General features: G+C 48.6%; 1 protein-coding gene across 1 annotated transcript in view; it reads right to left on the bottom strand.

The window, feature by feature from the left end:
- The window catches only part of CACNA1B (calcium voltage-gated channel subunit alpha1 B), a 261,991-nt gene that overhangs the window by 50,424 nt on the left and 192,699 nt on the right, over positions 1–18,868 (bottom strand). Inside the window, exons 21-29 of the mRNA XM_017740286.1 lie at positions 18,627–18,862; positions 17,244–17,470; positions 15,417–15,537; positions 12,327–12,456; positions 11,687–11,746; positions 10,824–10,930; positions 7,351–7,362; positions 2,821–2,917; positions 658–818 (exon numbers count right to left, since the gene is read on the bottom strand). Coding sequence (XP_017595775.1) covers positions 658–818; positions 2,821–2,917; positions 7,351–7,362; positions 10,824–10,930; positions 11,687–11,746; positions 12,327–12,456; positions 15,417–15,537; positions 17,244–17,470; positions 18,627–18,862 — 1,151 coding nt within the window. The remainder of the gene's footprint in view (positions 1–657; positions 819–2,820; positions 2,918–7,350; positions 7,363–10,823; positions 10,931–11,686; positions 11,747–12,326; positions 12,457–15,416; positions 15,538–17,243; positions 17,471–18,626; positions 18,863–18,868) is intronic.

Genomic DNA, 18,868 nt, shown 5'->3' with positions numbered 1-18,868 from the left:
GGAGAACCCTCTCCAACCTACCCTTTTCTGTCCTTTCACATTCCTCCCCGTAATTTATCTGCATTTTTCCAAGGAAGAACTGCAGTGACAACCCCTGGGATCCCACCGGGACGTGCCCTGCACGTGCCAGGCAGCAGGAGAGGGACGGGCAGAGCAGGACAGTGCTGAGGAGGTGCTTTGGGTGCCAAGAAAAAGCTGATGAGATGCACATTGTGGAGTACCACACCTTGGCAGCCTGCTGGGAAGGACAAAGCATGACAGGGCTTTTAAAAGATTCAGATCCTGTCCCTCTCCTCACTAATTAGTAGCTCTTTAACATCCCACGCTTCTGATTATTTATTCAGTGTGTTTTCCTAATTCATTGGAGCTCTAAGAATCAAGGTGGAAAGAGGAGTCACACTATCAAAAACCCTTCTCTTAGGAATCACACTCAGCTTTCCTGGGAAAGAAGCTGCCTCCCCTGTATCCTGAAGATCAGAGCCAGGAGTGACACAGCTGTTCAAGAAAAACAAGGCAAATTCACCTCCGGGCTGGCTGTGCTGAATTATTGCTCTTATTTACAGGAGACTCTTCCCACTCAGCACATCCCTGATTTTGGGCCAGCCTGGGCAGCTGCAGGAAGCTGCTCCCTGTCATATTCCCTGCTCCCAGCTGTACCTGCAGTCCTTCTCCAGCTCCTTGGACTCGTCCGTGCAGTAGAAGAAGCGGCCCTTGAAGAGCTGCACGGCGATGACGGCGAAGATGAACATGAAGAGCATGTACACGATGAGGATGTTGAGGACGTTCTTCAGGGAGTTCACCACGCAGTCAAAGACAGCCTGGGCGTGGAGGGGAGCACGGTCAAGGGGTGGGGAGAAAGGAAAAGTTCATCCAAAATCTTGGCATCCACTGTTTAACCACACTCGGGGAGTCACGGAGGGTTTGGGTTGGAAAAGACCTTAAAGCTCATCTTATTCCCACCTTCCACTGTCCCAGGCTGCTCCCAGCCCCAATGTCCAGCCTGGCCTTGGGCACTGCCAGGGATCCAGGGGCAGCCCCAGCTGCTCTGGGCACTCTGTGCCAGGGCCTGCCCACCCTCCCAGGGAACAATTCCTGCCCAAAATCCCATCTATATCTCCCTCATTTGGGACTCATTCCCCATCCCACAACCCATGGGTGCTTCGATGGATTTTCACTTCCCAAAGCTGTGAGGAACAACTCCAGCTTCCCTCATCTCCTGCTTTATCCACAACTTTGGCTGTGCCACTGAATTTTCTGATGCTGCTCATAACGTTTACAAAGACAATCACAGCTTGTCAAGACAATATTAGTCCTGAGCAAACATTTCATTATAAAATGAAAATTGTTTTGATTTTACTTCCAGTGGATGCATAAAAACTGTTGGAATAATAAGGAAAAAAAATACCAGGAAACAAAACAACCAAATGCTTTGAATAAATATTTTTCTGAAGAGCTGTCTGTCAGAATGAGGTGTGACTAATGTGCTCTCCTGAACTCCCTGCAAAGAACTTCTCAAACTCATTATTACGTGGGAATGAGGCCCTGATTCATCACAAGTAATTTGCAGTTTAATTTTAGTCAGAAGTTTGTCATAATACCAGAAATTGAGCAGTCCCTGCCCAAGCACAGGGTTTGTACAATCCTGCTGCTGTTCCTCTGAATGGAAGTGAATCACCCACAGAATTACACTCCTGATGCAAGCTAGGAATCCTGATGGAAATCTGTCCAATCAGCCCAGGAACCCTGATGGAAATCCCTGTGATCAGCCCAGGAATCTTGATGGAAATTTCTCTGATCAGCCCAGGAATCCTGATGGAAATCTTTTTAACTATCCCAGGAATCCTGATAGGAATCTCTCTGATCAGCCCAGGGATCCTGATGGAAATTTCTCTAATCAGCCCAGGAACCCTGATGGAAATCTGTCCAATCAGCCCAGGAATCCTGATGGAAATCTCACTGATCAACCCAGAAATCCAACATGAAATTTCTACATGGTTCAACATTAACGTTCCTTTTCTTTTCAGATCAATTTCATGTGCATAAAACTAAAATTATTTAAGCATGAATGGTGGGCTCAGACAAAAGCAGATCTCCAGAGCAGCTGACCCTTAGTTTGATGTGAAAACAGGAATTGTCAAACACATTTTCACCGTTCCAAAACATCCATGGCTTTTTCCCCATCAACAGCCCACAAAAGGTATTGAGGAGTCCCTAAATCTCAGGAATTATGGAATTTTAACTCCTTCCATTCTCTCTTTGCAGGACCTGGCTGCACCTCAAATTGTTGCTGTTGGATGAGTAACCACAGGCCATTAAATTGATTTTATTTTTTAGCTCAGTGTTCTAGGGAAGAAAAGAACTGGACTATGGATTCTTTAATAGAAAGATGAATAAATTAAAGCTCCTCCCACAGCAGTGACAAATCCCTTTGGACAGCCTGTGGAAAACCTTGCAATATTCATGTTAAATTCTCCAGGGAAACCCAAACCCTCCCAACCCCATTTTTTCCTGTATCACTTCAAAGACCATCCCACTTATGAACTGTAATTTAATTTATCTGCCTTTTTTTCTATTTGTAGAGGTTTAATTTTCATGGCATTTCCACAAGAATCCCTAAAGTTACCCACAATGTTGGCAAAAGCACCCGAGTGTTTGCCATTTGCTCAACATCTGCCCAGCTGTTTGTGCTCATCTGGCACAGAGATGCATCGCAACCAAAGAAAAGCAACAGAAACAACTTGGGGTCAGTGGAGTCCACCAGCTGCCACTCAGATCGGTCAGAAACCTCCAGAGAAGGAAAATTTGGGGTTCTTTTCTAACCTTTAGCTTTGGCAGCCGTTTTATGGTCTTCAGAGGCCGGAGCACCCGCAGGACTCGCAGGGACTTGATGGTGTTGATGTCCTTGCCTTTGGTTCCTCTGCAAGGGAGAAAAAGGCACAAGAACAACAGAGGGAATCGTTTGCTCCTCAGGTCACTCACTGGGGTGTTTCTGGGCATCCAGGGTGGCTTTGGTGGTGCAATTGGTTGGGTTTGGGGGTGGTTTTTTTGGCAGGTTTTGTGTCCATCCTCAGCAGGGCTGCAGGCAGGATGACCCAGCCTCACCTGGGGTGGATCCAGCAGCACAAGGAGAAGGCTGGGGCGGGACAGGGTCCTGGCAGGGCTCAGCCACAGGATGTCCAGGCTTTGTCACCTCCCAGCCGCTCAGCAGGACCTGGGGCCCTTCCTGCCCCGACTCCACACCGGACAAGGCTCCCAGGCAGGGCAGCAGCACCGGGACAGGAGGCTCAGCTCCTCCATCCCATTCCCGGCAGGAGAAGGGACAAAGCCACATGTGGCTCTTCCCTCCCAGCTGGATGAGGCAGGGGCTGTTTCTCCGTGCAATTCTCTGGTGGGAACATTGTGCCAAGAGGGTTTGGGAGCCTTCCTGGTGAGGGACAGAGCTCTCCTGGGGGTCAGAGCCTGTTCCCTCATCCCTGAGTGTCCCGTGGAGGACATGCCACCGATCCCATGCAGGACCATGTAATATGACAATATATTACATGCCTGGAGCAGTGCTGGGACAACTCCCCACTCAGGCATGCAGGTGCTGTCAGTCACATTTGGGGCTTAGGTTTGGTTAAAACCGAGTGCAAGGCCCGAGAACATTCCTCTTGTTAACTTCAAGAGGGGTTTTAGGGGAAGGACAGAGTTCCTTTCCTCGTGCACTTCCAAAATAAATAAGCAAAAGGAGACAAGAGGTACATCTTCTTCCAACCCCATGGCAAAACAACAACATTCCCTTCGTTTCGTATGAAGTGGAAAATGGGATGGAAATCGGGAGTTTTATTCATGGCTGGAGGTTTGGGTCTGGGACTGCGCTGAGGGAACACAGGTGTGAATGAAGAACGGTGGGACAGATGCTGGTAGTTCCTATCCTGTGCTCTCCCAGGCTGCTGAACATTCCTCTTCTCCAGGAGGGAAATAATGGAAGGACGAGAGACCCAAGAGAGCCACGGAGGTTTGGGAAGAAGTGCAGAGCTTCCCCCACCCTGCCCTACACCCTGTGCTGAGGGAGGAGCACCAAGGGTGGAGGGAACCAGCCAGTTTTGTGGCTGCCTGACCCTGCTCAGCCCTGGGAAGGGTCTTTTTGGAAATCCAGCCACTTCCAAAGGATTGAGAACTCACACCTAATGCTGGACTGGAATCTACAACCCAAACCCACATTCCTGCCTCATCTCCAGTCCCTTTCCCCCATCGCCAGGCACTGCAGTTGTCTGGAAATGCAGTAAGAGGGAGACACACAGGAATTTCTGGAGAGTCGGTTGTATCCCAGGGATGTATAACTTGAGGAGAAATTCCCTTTCCACAAGGTTTAGTAGAAGTGGAGGAGAGGGGGAACAGGATGGACAGGTCCCCGACCTCTCCCTCTCCCATCCTTCAGGGCTGTTTTAGGGCCATTTTAATCCATCCCAACTGGACCCTGACCACTAACACAGCTCTCAATCCAGGCACGGGATTTACTCCCAGAGCTACAGGACTGATTTAAAGGCACAAAATGACTATTAAATATTAAAGAAGTAATATTTGACTCTCATTAGAGACCTTTGATCTGCCCTAGATGAAGCAGGCACCGCCAGCAGAGCTTTTACTGCCTTTCTTGTCTGGTTTTAGCAGAGCTGAAGGTCTGACCTAGGCCTGGCTTCGCCTATTTGCTTTCAGCTATCATGGTCACCTCGGTGTCACCAGAGCCACCAGCTGAGCTGGGGCTCCCCCACAGCGCAGGCTGACCCTCAGCAGTGCCCTGGCTGCAGGACAGGTTGTTCAGCCTCCCCAGGAGGATGGGAATGGCAGGAGGGAAGCAAAAGGGGGAAGGAGGAGATGCCACAGGACATCCCACCTGTCCCCAGGGCTGGTGGCCACCCCATCCCCGGGGCTGCCCCCTCTGCAAGGCCAAGCAAATCCCTTCCCCTGCTCCATGTTTCCCACGTGAGGAAAGCCAGGGAAGCAGTGGGAGCTGAGGAAGGTGGGGGTGAGAGAGGAGTGAGGGTGAGACTCTTCAGGGCCACGTGGTTGGGGCAGCAGGACGGGAAAGGAGGGTGGGACAGGGGGACACCGTGCCCAGAGCTCTGCTCCGTTCCCCAGCGCCCACGGCCACGTTGCTGCTTTGCAGATCAGCACTGCCAGCCCAGCAAAGCTCAGCTCTGCTCTCCTGGGCTCACTCAGAACCCCAGAATATTCCCACATGGTGCCTGCTCCTGATTCCAGGAGACCTGGACGCTGCTGCTGTGCCAATTAACAACTGCACTAATGAGGCCTCGTGTAAACGAGAACAGAGACATTTCCCTGCTCTGTTCTCCCGGGGTGGGCTCCACGCCTGAAGCAAGAATTTCTGTGGATTTAATACTTCCAGGAAGGTTAAAGAGACGTGAGGCAGAGCAAATCCTTGCTCCTGCTTTTCCCTGGAATGGGATGAGCGCTCGGAGAGCTCCGAGGTGGAGGGCAGACAGCTCCAGTCACAGGAAATTCCTTCTGCCTCAGCAGAGGACACTAAGAAGGGCTGACTGATTTTTTTTTTTTCCATTCAGGCACTTAAGCAAATAAAGAGCGTGAGCCAATTAAATCTTAATGGGATTTATGCTCTGAACCATACAGAGAATCCTGAGGAACAAAAAAAGTTCCCATTTCTTGTCACAGTAAGGTCCCTGCTATAGGAAAAGCTTTTCCTGGTCCTCTGACCCAGAGTGATGCAAACTGCATTTTAATTAAAAGGACCCTCTGCCTGTCAAGTAAAACCCTAAGGGTTGGGTTTGGGTGTTTTTAAGAACCCTCTCTGCCAATACTGGGATTTCTTCACTGCTTTCATACAAAGCCAGATATCCCAGAAAATAAAAAGTCCAGATGGAACTGGGATGCAGTCAAAAGGTGAATCCAAGCAAACATCTGACCTGGATATTCCTCACGACAGAAAGAAATTGTTGTGGAAGGACGAGATTTTAATGGACTGCTGAACAACAACTGCAACCTTCAGGAGAGCTGAATCTTGAATTAGAGCTATAGAGGAGCACAGGATAAAGGCAGACAGCAAACAAAAAAAGGAAAAAAAAAAGAGAATACCACAAAAAAAAAAAAATAGCATTAGCTCAGTTTTGGGTGCATTAGGCCAGCGCTGTTTTGTTGTTTTCTGTGTCAGTTTGCTGCCTGTTTATTTCAAACATTAGGAATATTTTAAAAGAGCTTTGCAGAGCCTTTTCTCCCTTTAATAAATAAAAGAGCCTTTAAAAATTTAGTGGTTCTTTCAAATGGAAGCTGCTTGTTGCTGTTGCTGCTGCCAGCAGCTCTGATTTCAGGTGACAGGGACCTCTCAGAGCCAGGGCGTCAAAAATCCAGGGTAAAGTGGAGCCTGTGATTGCCTGGAATCCTCCTGGAAGAATAAATGAGGTCACCCCACTCTGCCCAAGCACAAAGCCACCCTCTTCCTGCCCTAAATGCTGTACTTTCCTCGAGAGAAGAAAGAATCCAGTGCCAAATTTCCTGGACCACATCAAAGGCTTTTCTTGGCATCTTTTTCCTCGCTATGGAGGATCCCCCCGGAGCTCCTGGAATGTGGGGACAGAGGACACAGCCCTGCCTCCCATCCTGCCCTTGCACTGACAGCAGAACTGCCACATGCAGAAGGTTAAATACAAATTTTGGGACCTCCTTGTTCACAAATTCCCTGTGCAAAAAGCTCCCTGAGCTGTTTTTGTGTCAGAGGCATCCCCCAGTATCAGAGCCTGGATCCCTGAATGAAGCTGTCCTGAGCTGACAGCAGAACTGCCACTTGCAAAAGGTTAAATACAACTTCTGGGACCTCCTTCTTCACAAATCCCCCTGAAAAAAGCTCCCTGAGCTCTGTTCTCACGTCAGAGACCTCCCCCCAATATCAGAGCCTGGATCCCAGCTGGGTCCCATTGCCCACACTGCACTGAATTAGTCCTGGAGCTTCCAGCTTGGCTGTTTGGAGGTGAAATCCTCTAAAAGAGACTAAAATTTCTTCTTTAAACCTGGTTGTTCAGATTTTCACAGATTGTAACTCACCCATCAGTGCCCACTGAGTCAACCCCTCAAATCTTTTTTGGTACAGATACATCTCCGTGTGTTTGTTGACTCTCTGACTTGGGTTTTTACTCTGTTCCTATCTGTGCTGAAGGAAAGCCAGGATGGATGAGGATTGTTAAGGGAAGATATTCACTGGATAATGAGAATAAAGGGACGGAGGAGTCGATGTGATGGGTGGAACATGGCTGGGTTGTTTCCACAGTGGCAAAGTGTGTGGTTGGACAGGTTGGACAGGCAAAGACAGAGCAGCAAGAGACAGGAAGAACATATTACCCCATGAAACTCCTAGAGAGAGATTCCAGCAAGGAGAAGACAAAGAAAGAGCAGAGTCAATGACAAACAGAAACATCAGAGAGGTCCCCCAGCCCCTGGCCCGCTCCCACCAACTCGACAGGATAAACCAGCAGGGAAGGGTTTTCTGGACAGCAGAAATCCTGCATTCCCTGCTGGATCCACTGGGAAAAACACCTCCAAATCTCTCTTCTCTCCCACTTTGGGAGGGAGAACCTCGACTGTTTTTTTTCCACGAGCATCCTGAAATTCTGAGCATCTCAGCCACCTTTCCTCTGTTCCAAATTTTTCCAGGCCAGATCTTTGCTGCTCTTCCTCAGCTGTTCCTCCCAAGTACGGGGCTGAGAGATTTTGGTGACAATTTTCCACAGGTTGTTTGTTGGCTTCGATATCCCTGAGGACTCAAACGTGTCTGGGTGTTTGTGGCGTGTTTATCTCCAGAAAAAGAAAGGGATTTATCTTTGAAACGTTCTGCTAAATGGGAAACATTCCTTTCTTATTTGGTATCATCTCAAATGCTTCAATTAACACTTATTATTATTATTACTGTTCCCAGCATCGCTCCGGGGGCGTTGTTTTAAATTTAGTTTTTGATTTTCCTAACCACAGTCAAGCACAGAGCTGCTCCTCAAGAGCTGCAGGCAGAAAGAAAACCCAGAGCTGCTTTGAGAGCTGGGCTTTATCAATCTTGTAGCAGCGACTGGTATCATCTCAAATGCTTCAATTAACACAGGCTGCTGCAATATTCCAGATGGGAGCTCTGTAATTCCCAGGTTTTTAGGGATGGGTTAATTCAGCAAGAGGTTGGTTCCCATCACCCTCAGTGGGCAGCGAGGAGGCCGAGAACATGAATTAAATCCCACCCTGCACGTGGCAGCTGTGGGTTCAAACAAAGCAATGACAGCCACATTAAATCCCATTTTTAGCCACTGAGGAGGGTGACAGGGCTGTGGGATTTGCTGGAAAAATCCAACTGATTGAACAACAAAGAGTCTCCAAAAGCTCCTTTTCGGGATTATCAACGTTCAATTGGCTCTGTGTGTCCATCTGGTTTAACCAAACCAGGAGCTGGGCCTAAGTCACGACCACCTACCCTGTTAGGATTCCGAACTGGAACAGAGAGAATTCATTTCCCAGGAATGACTGATTTCCCAGCTTTTGGGCTACACCAGGGAGGCTGCAGGCATTCCCTGGATTGGATGTTGCCCACTGAAATGGGGATGTGGAGCAGGGCTTACAGAGAGCAGAAAAATCACAGAAGAAATTCAAATTTTCCCAAGCTTTACAAATAAGCTTGTCTGACTTTCATCTGGGAGACGGCGACTAGGCTGGGTTTATGCAGTCCCTGGCTCTAAAACCCTGCTCAAGACTCACTCACAGTGGAAAATAAAAGCAGCTTGGGGCACGTATCACAAAGCACAGGCAGGGGATGTAGCAGTAATTTATTCAGAGGCTGATGAGGTGCTGTTAGATATTCATGGCCCAACGTGAGCAACAGAAGAAAACCTGAGCACGAAAAGCCTCAGAAAGATTAAAAATTATTCATTTTAATCCGTAACTCCAGCAAGGAGAATCTCCTTCAAAAGAAAATCGTGTTCAAAGAGAAGGTGTTTTAAAGGCAGGGCCTGAGGTTTGCTCTCCCAGCACAGGGAGCTGCTCTGAAGGGCTCCCAAAATGCCCCCTGGAAGTTTGAATTCCTGAAGGAAAAGGGGAATTCTCCTGGGACCCCAGACTTTGGGTGAGGTTGGTTTTTTGTGATTATTTGACTTCCCCACCTCTCTTCAATTCAGAGGAGCTTTGTTAAGTTCTGATGTTGCTGAATTGGGTTTTTTAAGTTAAACTTTTGCTTAACTCGATCTGGTTTAAGTCAATCTCATTCTGAGAGATGTTCCATGGATATTTTTCATGTGCTGGGAAATAAAAGCCCACACATGTCTAGTCGAGCTTAAAAAGCAGCTCAGTTTTGGATGTTAAATTTTAGGTCAGCGGGACATTCACCAAGCCAGTTTTGCTTACGACAGAGCACTGAGCTCCTCCAAAAAACTGATTTTTAATGAGGGACAAAATGTTTAAAGAGGGGAGGGCAGCAGCCCTTTGACAAAATTATGTTGGATATGATTTCCTCCAAGAACTGAATAATTTGGTGAAGGATCAGGCACAGCCCAGATTTCAACATCCCCCAAAATCACACCAATATCAATCCTGTCCATTCACTTTTGGGTCAATTTAGCTTGGAGGGTTTTTATTCCTATTCAGCATTTGCACTGAAGAAAAGCAGATGGAAAATACAAATCTCACCACCTCAATGCGACAGGAACCTTGAAAATGAAAAATTCCTGAGGAATATTTTACCAGAAAGGCAACATTTTGTGCAAATTTTTTTGTGCAGAGTTGAGGGAGGAGCAGGGATTTGGCTCTGCTTCAAAACTGCTGCCAATTTAAAGCAGCCCAGCCACGCTCCGTGGCTCCCTGACAAAGGTGGATGCTTTCCTCATTAGCGAGTGAAACGCTGCTAATTCTCATTAGCAAATTAAACAATTTCCTCTCCTCTAATCATCGTGTCAACAAACAGGTGAGCTCGGCTGGGCATGGGCTGCTAAACACTCCCAGAATTGCTCAGGGCTAATTTAGCAGAAGATTAAAGTGGTCAAGTCCTGCTGCCTGTTTCCAGGTCATCTTTTGTTTCTCAGCAAAGCATTTGCAAACAATTCCCGCGCCTCAGAACGAGTGGGAAATTTCTTCCCATCGTCCACTCGGCTCCTGAAGGTTGGAAGAAGCTGTGTTGCTCTTCCTGTGGTTGTTTCCAAGAAAAAAGGCTCAAATGAGAAGCGAATTTTAATTTTTAAAGAGTTATTCCTCTGTGTTTGTTGCTCAAAATCCTCCACGATATTAAAGAAGGACGTGGGGGTATTATTTAAAGTCATAAATACAGAGCAGGGGTTGAGGGAGGGAGAAATACAAGTGGAAATACAAGGTCCTGAATGAGAGAGGAGAGAAAAGGAAAGAAATAGGAAAGGTTTGTGAAGCAGAAATATCCACAACTCCGCAAATAAGGGTTTGCCAAGAGTTCATGGAGTTACCAGCTGATTTCTTTCACTGTTTTTTCATAGTGAGAGCAATTCCTACAACCAGTGCCTGGAGACACTGGACTGCCACAAAGTGTTACAGTGAGTTCCTGAAAAGAACTTGGCCAAAGAGTCACAAAAATCTTGGCTTCGTGTTTGAATGAGCAGAGAATGGGCTCAGCCTCAAGCTGGGAGGAATTTCAAGAGGTTCCATGACACAAATTTAGTTGGGTTCATTCCTTTTCTTCACCCCCCGCCCACCCAGCTACGAGAGGAAAAAGGGCAGGAATTGAACATCTCACTGAGAAATGGAGCCCTGAAACATTACAGGTCCTGCCCCCTCTGTCACTCATTCCCTGGAATTTGGGAGGAGAAGGAAAATGAACTTACGAGAAGGCAAAAGCCACCAAGGCCCCACTGACCACAATGAAGTCCAGGATATTCCACAGGTCACGGAAGTAGGAGCCGGGGTGGAGCAGCAGCCCCAAGTCGATCATCTGCAGAGAAAACCCAGGAGAAGGAAGAGTTTTAATCAAGCATGGCCCAGATCCACCCTGCCGAGGGGCAGGAGAAGGTTCTGGATCAAAGGACCCTTCACAAAGTGCCGAGATCCTCGGCCGAGCTGCTCCTCTCAAACAGGCAGGAAAACTCTCCCAAAAATGAAGTTCAAATCAACAAAACTTAACCAAAAGCTGCCAAAATGAGGCCTCACTGCTCCCTAGGATTCCTTCCACACACATGCATTAATCCTGGTTTTATTCTGCATCTCTTTTGCATCTTGCTTGGACAGGGAAACCCAGCTCCTGCCTTATCCCAACACTGAATCCCCACTTTATGGGACTGCTCTCTGGGAAGTTACTGCCCCCCAGTCCTGGCAAAACCTGTCACCCTGCTGAGGAAAAAGAGAAATTCTCAGCTTTTTGAAACGTGACAAACCAAGAATCAGCTGTTATTAATATTCCTGCTCAATGCCAAAGGCAAAGGGAAGAATCAGGAGTGTCTGAGCAAGGTCTGGCAGCTCCTGTGTCTTCCCAATTCTTACCCTCTTACACAGCTCCTAAAGACATCCTGATCTTCCTCCATTAAGTATGAGATGAAGGAAACCAGGAGAGCTGCTCCATCTGATTTTAAGAGCTGTTCCCAAGTTCAAGCTCTCCATCCTTCCCACCTCTGTCCTGCTCCACCCTTTCTCCAGCTTCTCACAAATAAATCTGCAAGAGGAGGTGACTCTCTCCGCTTGGAAAAGTTCTTACCTTGATCACCATCTCAAAGGTGAAGACTCCTGTGAATATATAATCCAGGTATTTCAGAGCCTAAATGGGAGAGGGAAATGTGTGTTAGGGAAGGCCATGCCCTGAAATAACCTGCACAGGAGCAAGGTTAAATATCTCATCTAGCAATGGTCTGTTTGCTGGGATGGACAAAAACCATCTGGTGCGAAAGTTTTCAGATAATTTAGGCATAAACCTGAACCATCTGAGTTAAAGCAGCATTTCCCCAGTCCTTGCCAGCCTGCACCCAAGGCTGGCTTCAGTGCACCTGCACTTCTGGCAGGTTGAACAAGGCAAAAGGGATTTAATTTCGAAATGAAATGTTTGAACATCCTTTCCTGAAGAGATTATCCAGCAGCTTTTCCCACTGCGGGATGGGCTGTCAGCTTTGCAGCTCCTCCAGCAAAGCCCCATCAGCCACACAATTTCCAAGTTCTCCAACCCAGATGTGGCTGAAGCAGCAGGAAGGGACAGGAATCGAGAGCATTTTGACAGCGGAACAAAGATAATTTGGGTGCGTTACCAAAGCTTTAATTTTGCACTGCCAGCACAGAGCGTTACCCTGCGGAGATGGGAACGGGAGAAGAAAGCCCAAATTCTGGGAATTTTGGGTGGCACTCACGTCATTCCTGGGAGACTCAGCTTGGACGGGGTCCTCTGCAGCCAGGGCGATGCTGCTGAGGGCGATGACGATCAGGATCACCATCTCAAAGTAGCGCAGGTTGACGATGTAGTGGAACAGGCGCCGGATCCTGCGGGGACAGGAGCACAGGGCTGTGAGGTGAGGGAGAACGGGCACTAATCCAGCAGGAACAGCACCTTTGGCATTCCTTTTAATAATGGGAAGAAAATTAAAACCAGGCTTTAAATTCCAGTTTGCAGCACATCTTGGTGAAATTTAAATGAGGGAGTTCAACATCTCTGCACTGCTCTCTACGCCCTCTGCAAAGCAACATCCACTCATCTCTTTATCTCTCTATTTATCTCCCTGTTTATCTCCCTATCTGTTTATCTATTTATCTCTCTACCCATCTGTCAAAAGAGCACCAACAGCTTTCAAGCATCCACACTCAACTCTACAAATCACGTTTATGGCACTCCCCCATCCTTCTCCCTCCGAACTCCCAGGTTAGCACCCTGCGAGTTCAAAACAAGCTTTGAAATCCTTTTTAATGTCAACTAATCCCTTTAAAATGTTGAGAGTCTCAGCTGAATCCGCCTTTGTGGCTCTGAGTGTTCCTCCCACCAATCCCTCTCTGCCTGCACTTCACTCCAAGTCACACTTTACAGCACAAATACTTTACAGGAATAGATTTGATGACTTCCACCTAATCTTTTTTATTCTCAAATTGTGTCCGAGGAAAGTGGTAAACGCTCCCATTCCTAAGCAATCCAGATCTCTTCACAAATTGCAGCTAATAATTCCATCTGACCACAAGTCCCAAATCCTTAACTGCACATGGAGCTCTGCATTTGCACCACATTTGTCAGCTGAATAAAGGACTTAGCCCGAAAATCAAATTATAGATTTAACTCGCCAGCAACTTTGTTATCTGAGAATGTATTTCAGCTCCTTTATCCCATTTTCTCTAAGCAAATATCTGAACAGTGAGAATTAAAGTCTATTTTTCACGTCTGCTTACATTTTCCTTTTTTTTTGGCTCGGTAATGGATTCAGAGCAGAAAAGAGCTGCAAATACCAGGGAAGCAAATTTGATAGAAAATAACCTGGAGAAAAGTGCTTTTGTGGATCCCTTAACTCTGGTTTTCAATCTGCCAGGAGAAGATGATCATCTCCGTGCTCCGTGGAGCCACAGAAGTGAAAGGCAACATTCCCAAGAACATTTGTAGCCGTAATTCCCGCATCAAACTCAATTCATCAAAGCAATAACAAGCCCCTATTTTTAGCTCCTCACCATTCATAACCAGCAGTGAGATGTGGGAGCATTTGTGAACTGCCAGTGAGGCTTGAGAAATCACTTCACAGCCCTGCGTGCTCGAAGAGGGTGATGGCACTTGGAGAAAAAAAAGGGAACTCATTTCTGCTTCCCTGAGCTGTTTTCCCCTCTGGCAGCAGCCGGGTCGTGGATCCCCAGCAGGGCTTGGAAGGGAGATGGGAAAAGCTTCCTAGGCCAGCAAGCAGAAAGAGCTCTCTGGAGGAGTTCCCACCACCAGAACACCTGGGGGGATGCAGCTGCCTCTGCATCTTGCCCAGAGGAGGAAAAACAAGCTGCTGACATTCCTGGAGTTTGGGCTTGGTCGCGTTATCCCCCCCTGGCTTGCCTGTAACACATTTTTTCTCCCAGTGAATTTTGTTTTTCCAGTGGTTTTTCAGCAAAGGGGTTTTATTTTGGGAGGGTGTAAGCTGGAGAAAACTGCAAAACAACTGAAACAACCCCCAGATCCCGGGCTCTGAGGCTCAGAAGGGCCTAACTGCAGGATGAGGGCAGAGAAAAGAAGCAGCCATAGGGAACGAGGAAGTTTTGCTGCTTCTCTGCCTGCCCAGCCCGGTCTCAGCTCAGAGCCCTGGGCTCAGCACCCTCTCGTCCCCACCCAGTGGTGCTGCCTTGGCAGATCCTTCCCTGCTCATTTTTGGTGGTCACTTCACAACAAAAAGACCAAATGTTAGGGAAATACCATTTCCTTATCCAAGCAGATAGAGGCCAAGATCCATAATCCTAATCTGGCTCCCCAGGTGATGGCCCCGAGGCTGCCAGAGCTCCAGGAGCGTTGGGACAACCTGGGATGCCCAGGGTGGGATTGTTGGGGTGTCTGTGCAAGGCCAGGGGCTGGATCAATGATCCTGCTGGGTCCCTCCCAGCTCGCTCAGGATATTCTGGGATTCTCTTCAGCCTGCCCAGTGTCCGGGGGTGCTTCCACCACGGGGGCTTTTTGGATGTCAAATATGAGAACACGGAGCCTGTTCTGTTCCATGACTGCACAAGATGTCACAGTTCCGAGCAGCAGGAGGTGCAGAACTCATTTTCCTCTTAAATCCAGCTGCCAAAGAAGGGTCTGAGTTGCCTTTGGTATCTGGGCAGAGAGAAACTCTGAGATCTGCAAGTTTACCTGAGCGAGAGAGAGACCTCTGCTCCGAGGGGATCTCCAGAAGTTTCCAACGCCCTTTCTTAAAATGCTTAAAATGCCTCACAGCCCTTCACGCCACAATTATTCCAACCCCTCTCCCTCCCCCCTGGTCCTGCAGCCCTCCAGAGGAACAGATTCTGAATTTCCAGGCTTTGAGTCCAAAGCTCCCCAGAAGGCAGCGCTGCCTGAAGGGGAAGAAATGCCCTAATCCCAGCAGATCCCACAGGCTGCACTCCCAGCCTTGGCAAATGAAAAATGTCCAGGTTTTCCCAGAAGTTCAAAGTCTGCAGTGATGCAGAGCCACTTTTTGGAAAGAACAGGGATTCCAGCTGAGGAACCTGCAGGAATTTGCTGGCATCCAAACAGTCCTCAGCCTGTTATTCCTGATAAAGTCTTTTCCCAACACCACCTGTGCTCCCATTTTTTGGGATCTACATCAGCAGGGTCTGCCTAAAGCATTTTCTTTTCCCTGTCCTGGTAGTTTAATCCCCCAGGAAAACCCAGCTGAACAGCAGCATCTGGCCCACAGAAATGAGCTTTTATTTCATGTCTCAGTGTGTTTCCAGAGATGAAAACCCCACTCTTTGAAGCACCTGGAACCCAGGTTGGTGCTACAGGAACTTACGGATTTGTGGGACTGAGGATAAACATGGAACTGTAAGGCAGGATCGGTTTAGGCCCATTTTTCGTCAAGTCATCGACGTCTTTCTTCTCCTCTGTTTTGCTTTCAAACTCCACGTTGTTCACTGGAAACGGGAATTTGGGGAAAACACAAAGAAGGAGAGGGTTAAAAAGCAGATCCACAGCCTTCCCGCTGCCTGGAGCGGCTGGAAATGCCAACAGTGCAGCTGGGAGAGCAAACAGCCTTTGGAAGTGCTGATTAAATGGGATGAACAATCACTGGATTATTATCACTCCCGAGTGAGGCAGTGCTACCCCTCAGCTGCTGCTGAGCCACGGAGCAGCCAGGAAATGGAAAGAAACCATGAGCTTATTTATCCCAGAGCTGTCAAACTGGGGCTGGAAAACCCATCCCAAAAAGCACAAATTCTTAGGGAGAGGGATCAGCTCGGGATCCTTGAGAGGAAAGAAAAAGGGAATCTGAGCAACCTCGTAATTTGGTGTTTTCTCCCATGGATCAGGAGCACAACTGGCTTTGGAACACACAAAAGAGCAAATTCAGGGATGAGGTTTAATAATTTGGGGGTTGAGACTGCTGAAATTCCCAGAATTAGGAAAAAAACCTGGAAAGGACTTCTTGGACTTCCTCAGAGCTGTGCCTGCATTGTGCGCCACGGTTTGGTCAGAGCTCCCCATGTGCAAAAGTGTGCAGCTCCTTCAGGTTTGAAGATCTCCTACTCTAAAATTACTCCAAACCTCCCTCCCAAAGGTTGGAAATTCCCCCATTTTCACCCTAACTTCACTTCCAGGGATAATTTACTGAAGATCATTTCCCATCTATGAACTGGGTAACATTTTATGCTGCAAGTTCTCTTCTTAGACACACATAAAAGCTCTTCCATTAATTCCCAGGACCTAAAACCCAACAACCCCACCCTTTGGAATGTGCTCAGCGCAGGGCTTTTATTACATTTTATTTTATTTTGCAAGAAAAGGACATTTCGTTGTGTTTGAGTAACACGTTCAATAAACTCCTTATTGGATTTCCAGTCAGATCCAGAGGGAACGGCCAGGAAAAGGGAGAGGCTGATAAATTGTGATTGACAGGAACTCAGCATGGCAATATAGGAAAATTACCACTGAAGAGGGGGGGAAAAAAAGGAGAAAGGAGAAGGAAACAAAAGAAAAGATAAATCTTGTGGCTGACAACAGAGTGAAAATCAGAGACCCTGGCAGGTTTTGGCTGTGCCTCTTGGAAAGCAGAGTCCCGATGGCCTGAAGTCCAATGTGGACCTCTTGGATTTCACACTGGGATTCTCCTGAGCTCTCCAGACTTCTCCAGGCTGATCCCACCCTGCCAGGGATCAGCCCTAAGGTGGTGGGAACAGGCTGGTGGTGGCTGGGCACGAGGATCTTGGGGCCATCTGTAAATCTGTGCTGATAAACCCAAGGCAGAGAGCTCTGGAGAAGCACAGGGAGGGTGGATCTGCTCCAGCTGTGATGCAGAGGATTTTAAAAAGCTCTGGAATCTCACGGAGGATCCCAAAGCTGCAGGATTACACATGGATGTTGCTTTCCCTGCTCCTTCACCTTTCTTCGTGCTCTGGGTGAGCCATTTCCAGGGACTCAGGTGTTTTCCAGAGGCACCAGGCAGCCAGGAACCCTTGCTGAGTTCCTGCAGTCTGTGTGGGAATTACAGATCCTCTGTCACCAAGTTCCCTGTCTGCCTCTCTCGAGGATGGCAGCGCCCAGCAGAGCCCCCATCGCTCCTCAGGAATTTCAATTTCCTGGCAATTTCACAGCAGGAAAAGCAGGGGACAAAGGCACTCACTTGGAATGACAGTGGTGTCCCCTGGAGGGGCCGTGATGGTGACAGGGATGTTCACAGTGGTGGTTTTGTCCAGCGGGGGCTGAATCATCCTCGTCACGTTCTTCTGGTTGTCAGCATCCTCTGGCTGCTCGGGCACCTTCTGCAGGTATGTGCTGGGCAGGGTGTGCACAGGGACACTCCCAGGGACACTCCCACTGCCACTGGCCTCCAGCTCACACTGGTTCTCCCTAGGAAAAAGCAGGATTTGCTCAATATGGCCCAGGAAGGGTTCAGGGACGCATCCCTGACGCTGCACCTCGTGCTGGGTTTGTTTTCTGCATGGAAATCCTTTGCAGGACAACCTCCAGACAGTAAAATTTGGGACTTTTTCCTCTGAGACCTCCCGAGCCAACCCCAATCACAAGATTACAGGCACTGAAAATCCCTTGGGTCTTTCTGATGATGCTCCCAAGCCAGGACCATGTGGCACCTGCACGTAGCAGTGCCACAAGCCACCCCCCAGATCAGCTGCCGGATGAATCCTGACACGCTGCTCCCTAATGCTCTCCCCAGGCCTTATTTAAACGTGGGGATTCTCTTTTCCAGCCCGGAAGCACTCTGGAACGTGGCTGTCAGCAGCTAAATAGCTCCTGCTCTCCTCTGCAGCAGCAGCAGCTCGGCTCCAGTGAGGAGGAAAGCGAGCCCGTGCACATGAGCACGCTGAACAGCAGGCAGAGTGTTTGGAAATTCAGCTGAAAGGAAGATAATTTAGACAGGAAAATTATTATCTCAGTGCCACTCACAGCTCTCCACGGTGACATGAACTCTATTCTAAAGAATCCCAGTGCAATTTCTTTTCCATCAGACTAATAAAGCTGAAAAGGCAATCTATCCTTCTTTATTAACTACTCCAAATGCTTCACCAGGGCTGTTTTTCTCACTTGACTTACATAAGAATTAAAGCAAATGGGGGCCATCGTTGCTCTTAATGGAAGAGGCCACGTGCTGGAACAACTGGTGGTGCAGCTGAAGGCTCCCCATGAAAAATGAAAATCAAAGGGCTGTAAAGCAAGGCTGGCTGAAATTTTAAAAATGTCCCTCAGGAGCTTCCTTCAGAAGCTGGGAAATTCTCTGCTCCACTTGGTGTCCTACAGGGTCCTACAGGGTGTTTACAGCAAGGACATGTCCTGCCTTAAACCTGAGCTGGTTTAGGAACCAAGATCGTCTTTGGGAGCCTCTGTCATTGCTGACTGAGGCAAAACAGAGGGGTTGTGGGGGGAGCCGCTGTGGGGACAGGGACAGCAGGGAATTCCACGGGGACGGGGAAACGGGATTTCTTGGAACACCTCTGGGGCTTTGTGACCCCTGAACCGACCCGGGGAGGGCCTGGCAGCACTCACTCACTTGGGCTGGTGATTGCGGTGCTCCTTCTCGCCAGCCTCGCCCTCCTTCTCGCCGTTGTCCTTCTCCACGGACTCGTAGGTGGACAGCGCCCTGTTCCTGAGCCGTTGCCGCCGGTGTGGCTCCTCTCCGTTGTCGCCCTTGGCTCCGAGCTCTCCATCCCTGTTCCCGGACCTGGAGCCGCCGCGGTGCCGGGAGCGCCGCTCGCCGCGGGCGCCGGTGGCGGCGCCGGTGCCCCCCTTGCC

This window comes from Corvus brachyrhynchos, unplaced genomic scaffold (assembly GCF_000691975.1).
Source record: "Corvus brachyrhynchos isolate BGI_N302 unplaced genomic scaffold, ASM69197v1 scaffold305, whole genome shotgun sequence".
Lineage (NCBI taxonomy): Eukaryota > Metazoa > Chordata > Aves > Passeriformes > Corvidae > Corvus > Corvus brachyrhynchos.
The sequence above is the reverse complement of the archived record's forward strand: the minus strand, read 5'-3'. Positions and strand labels throughout refer to the sequence as shown.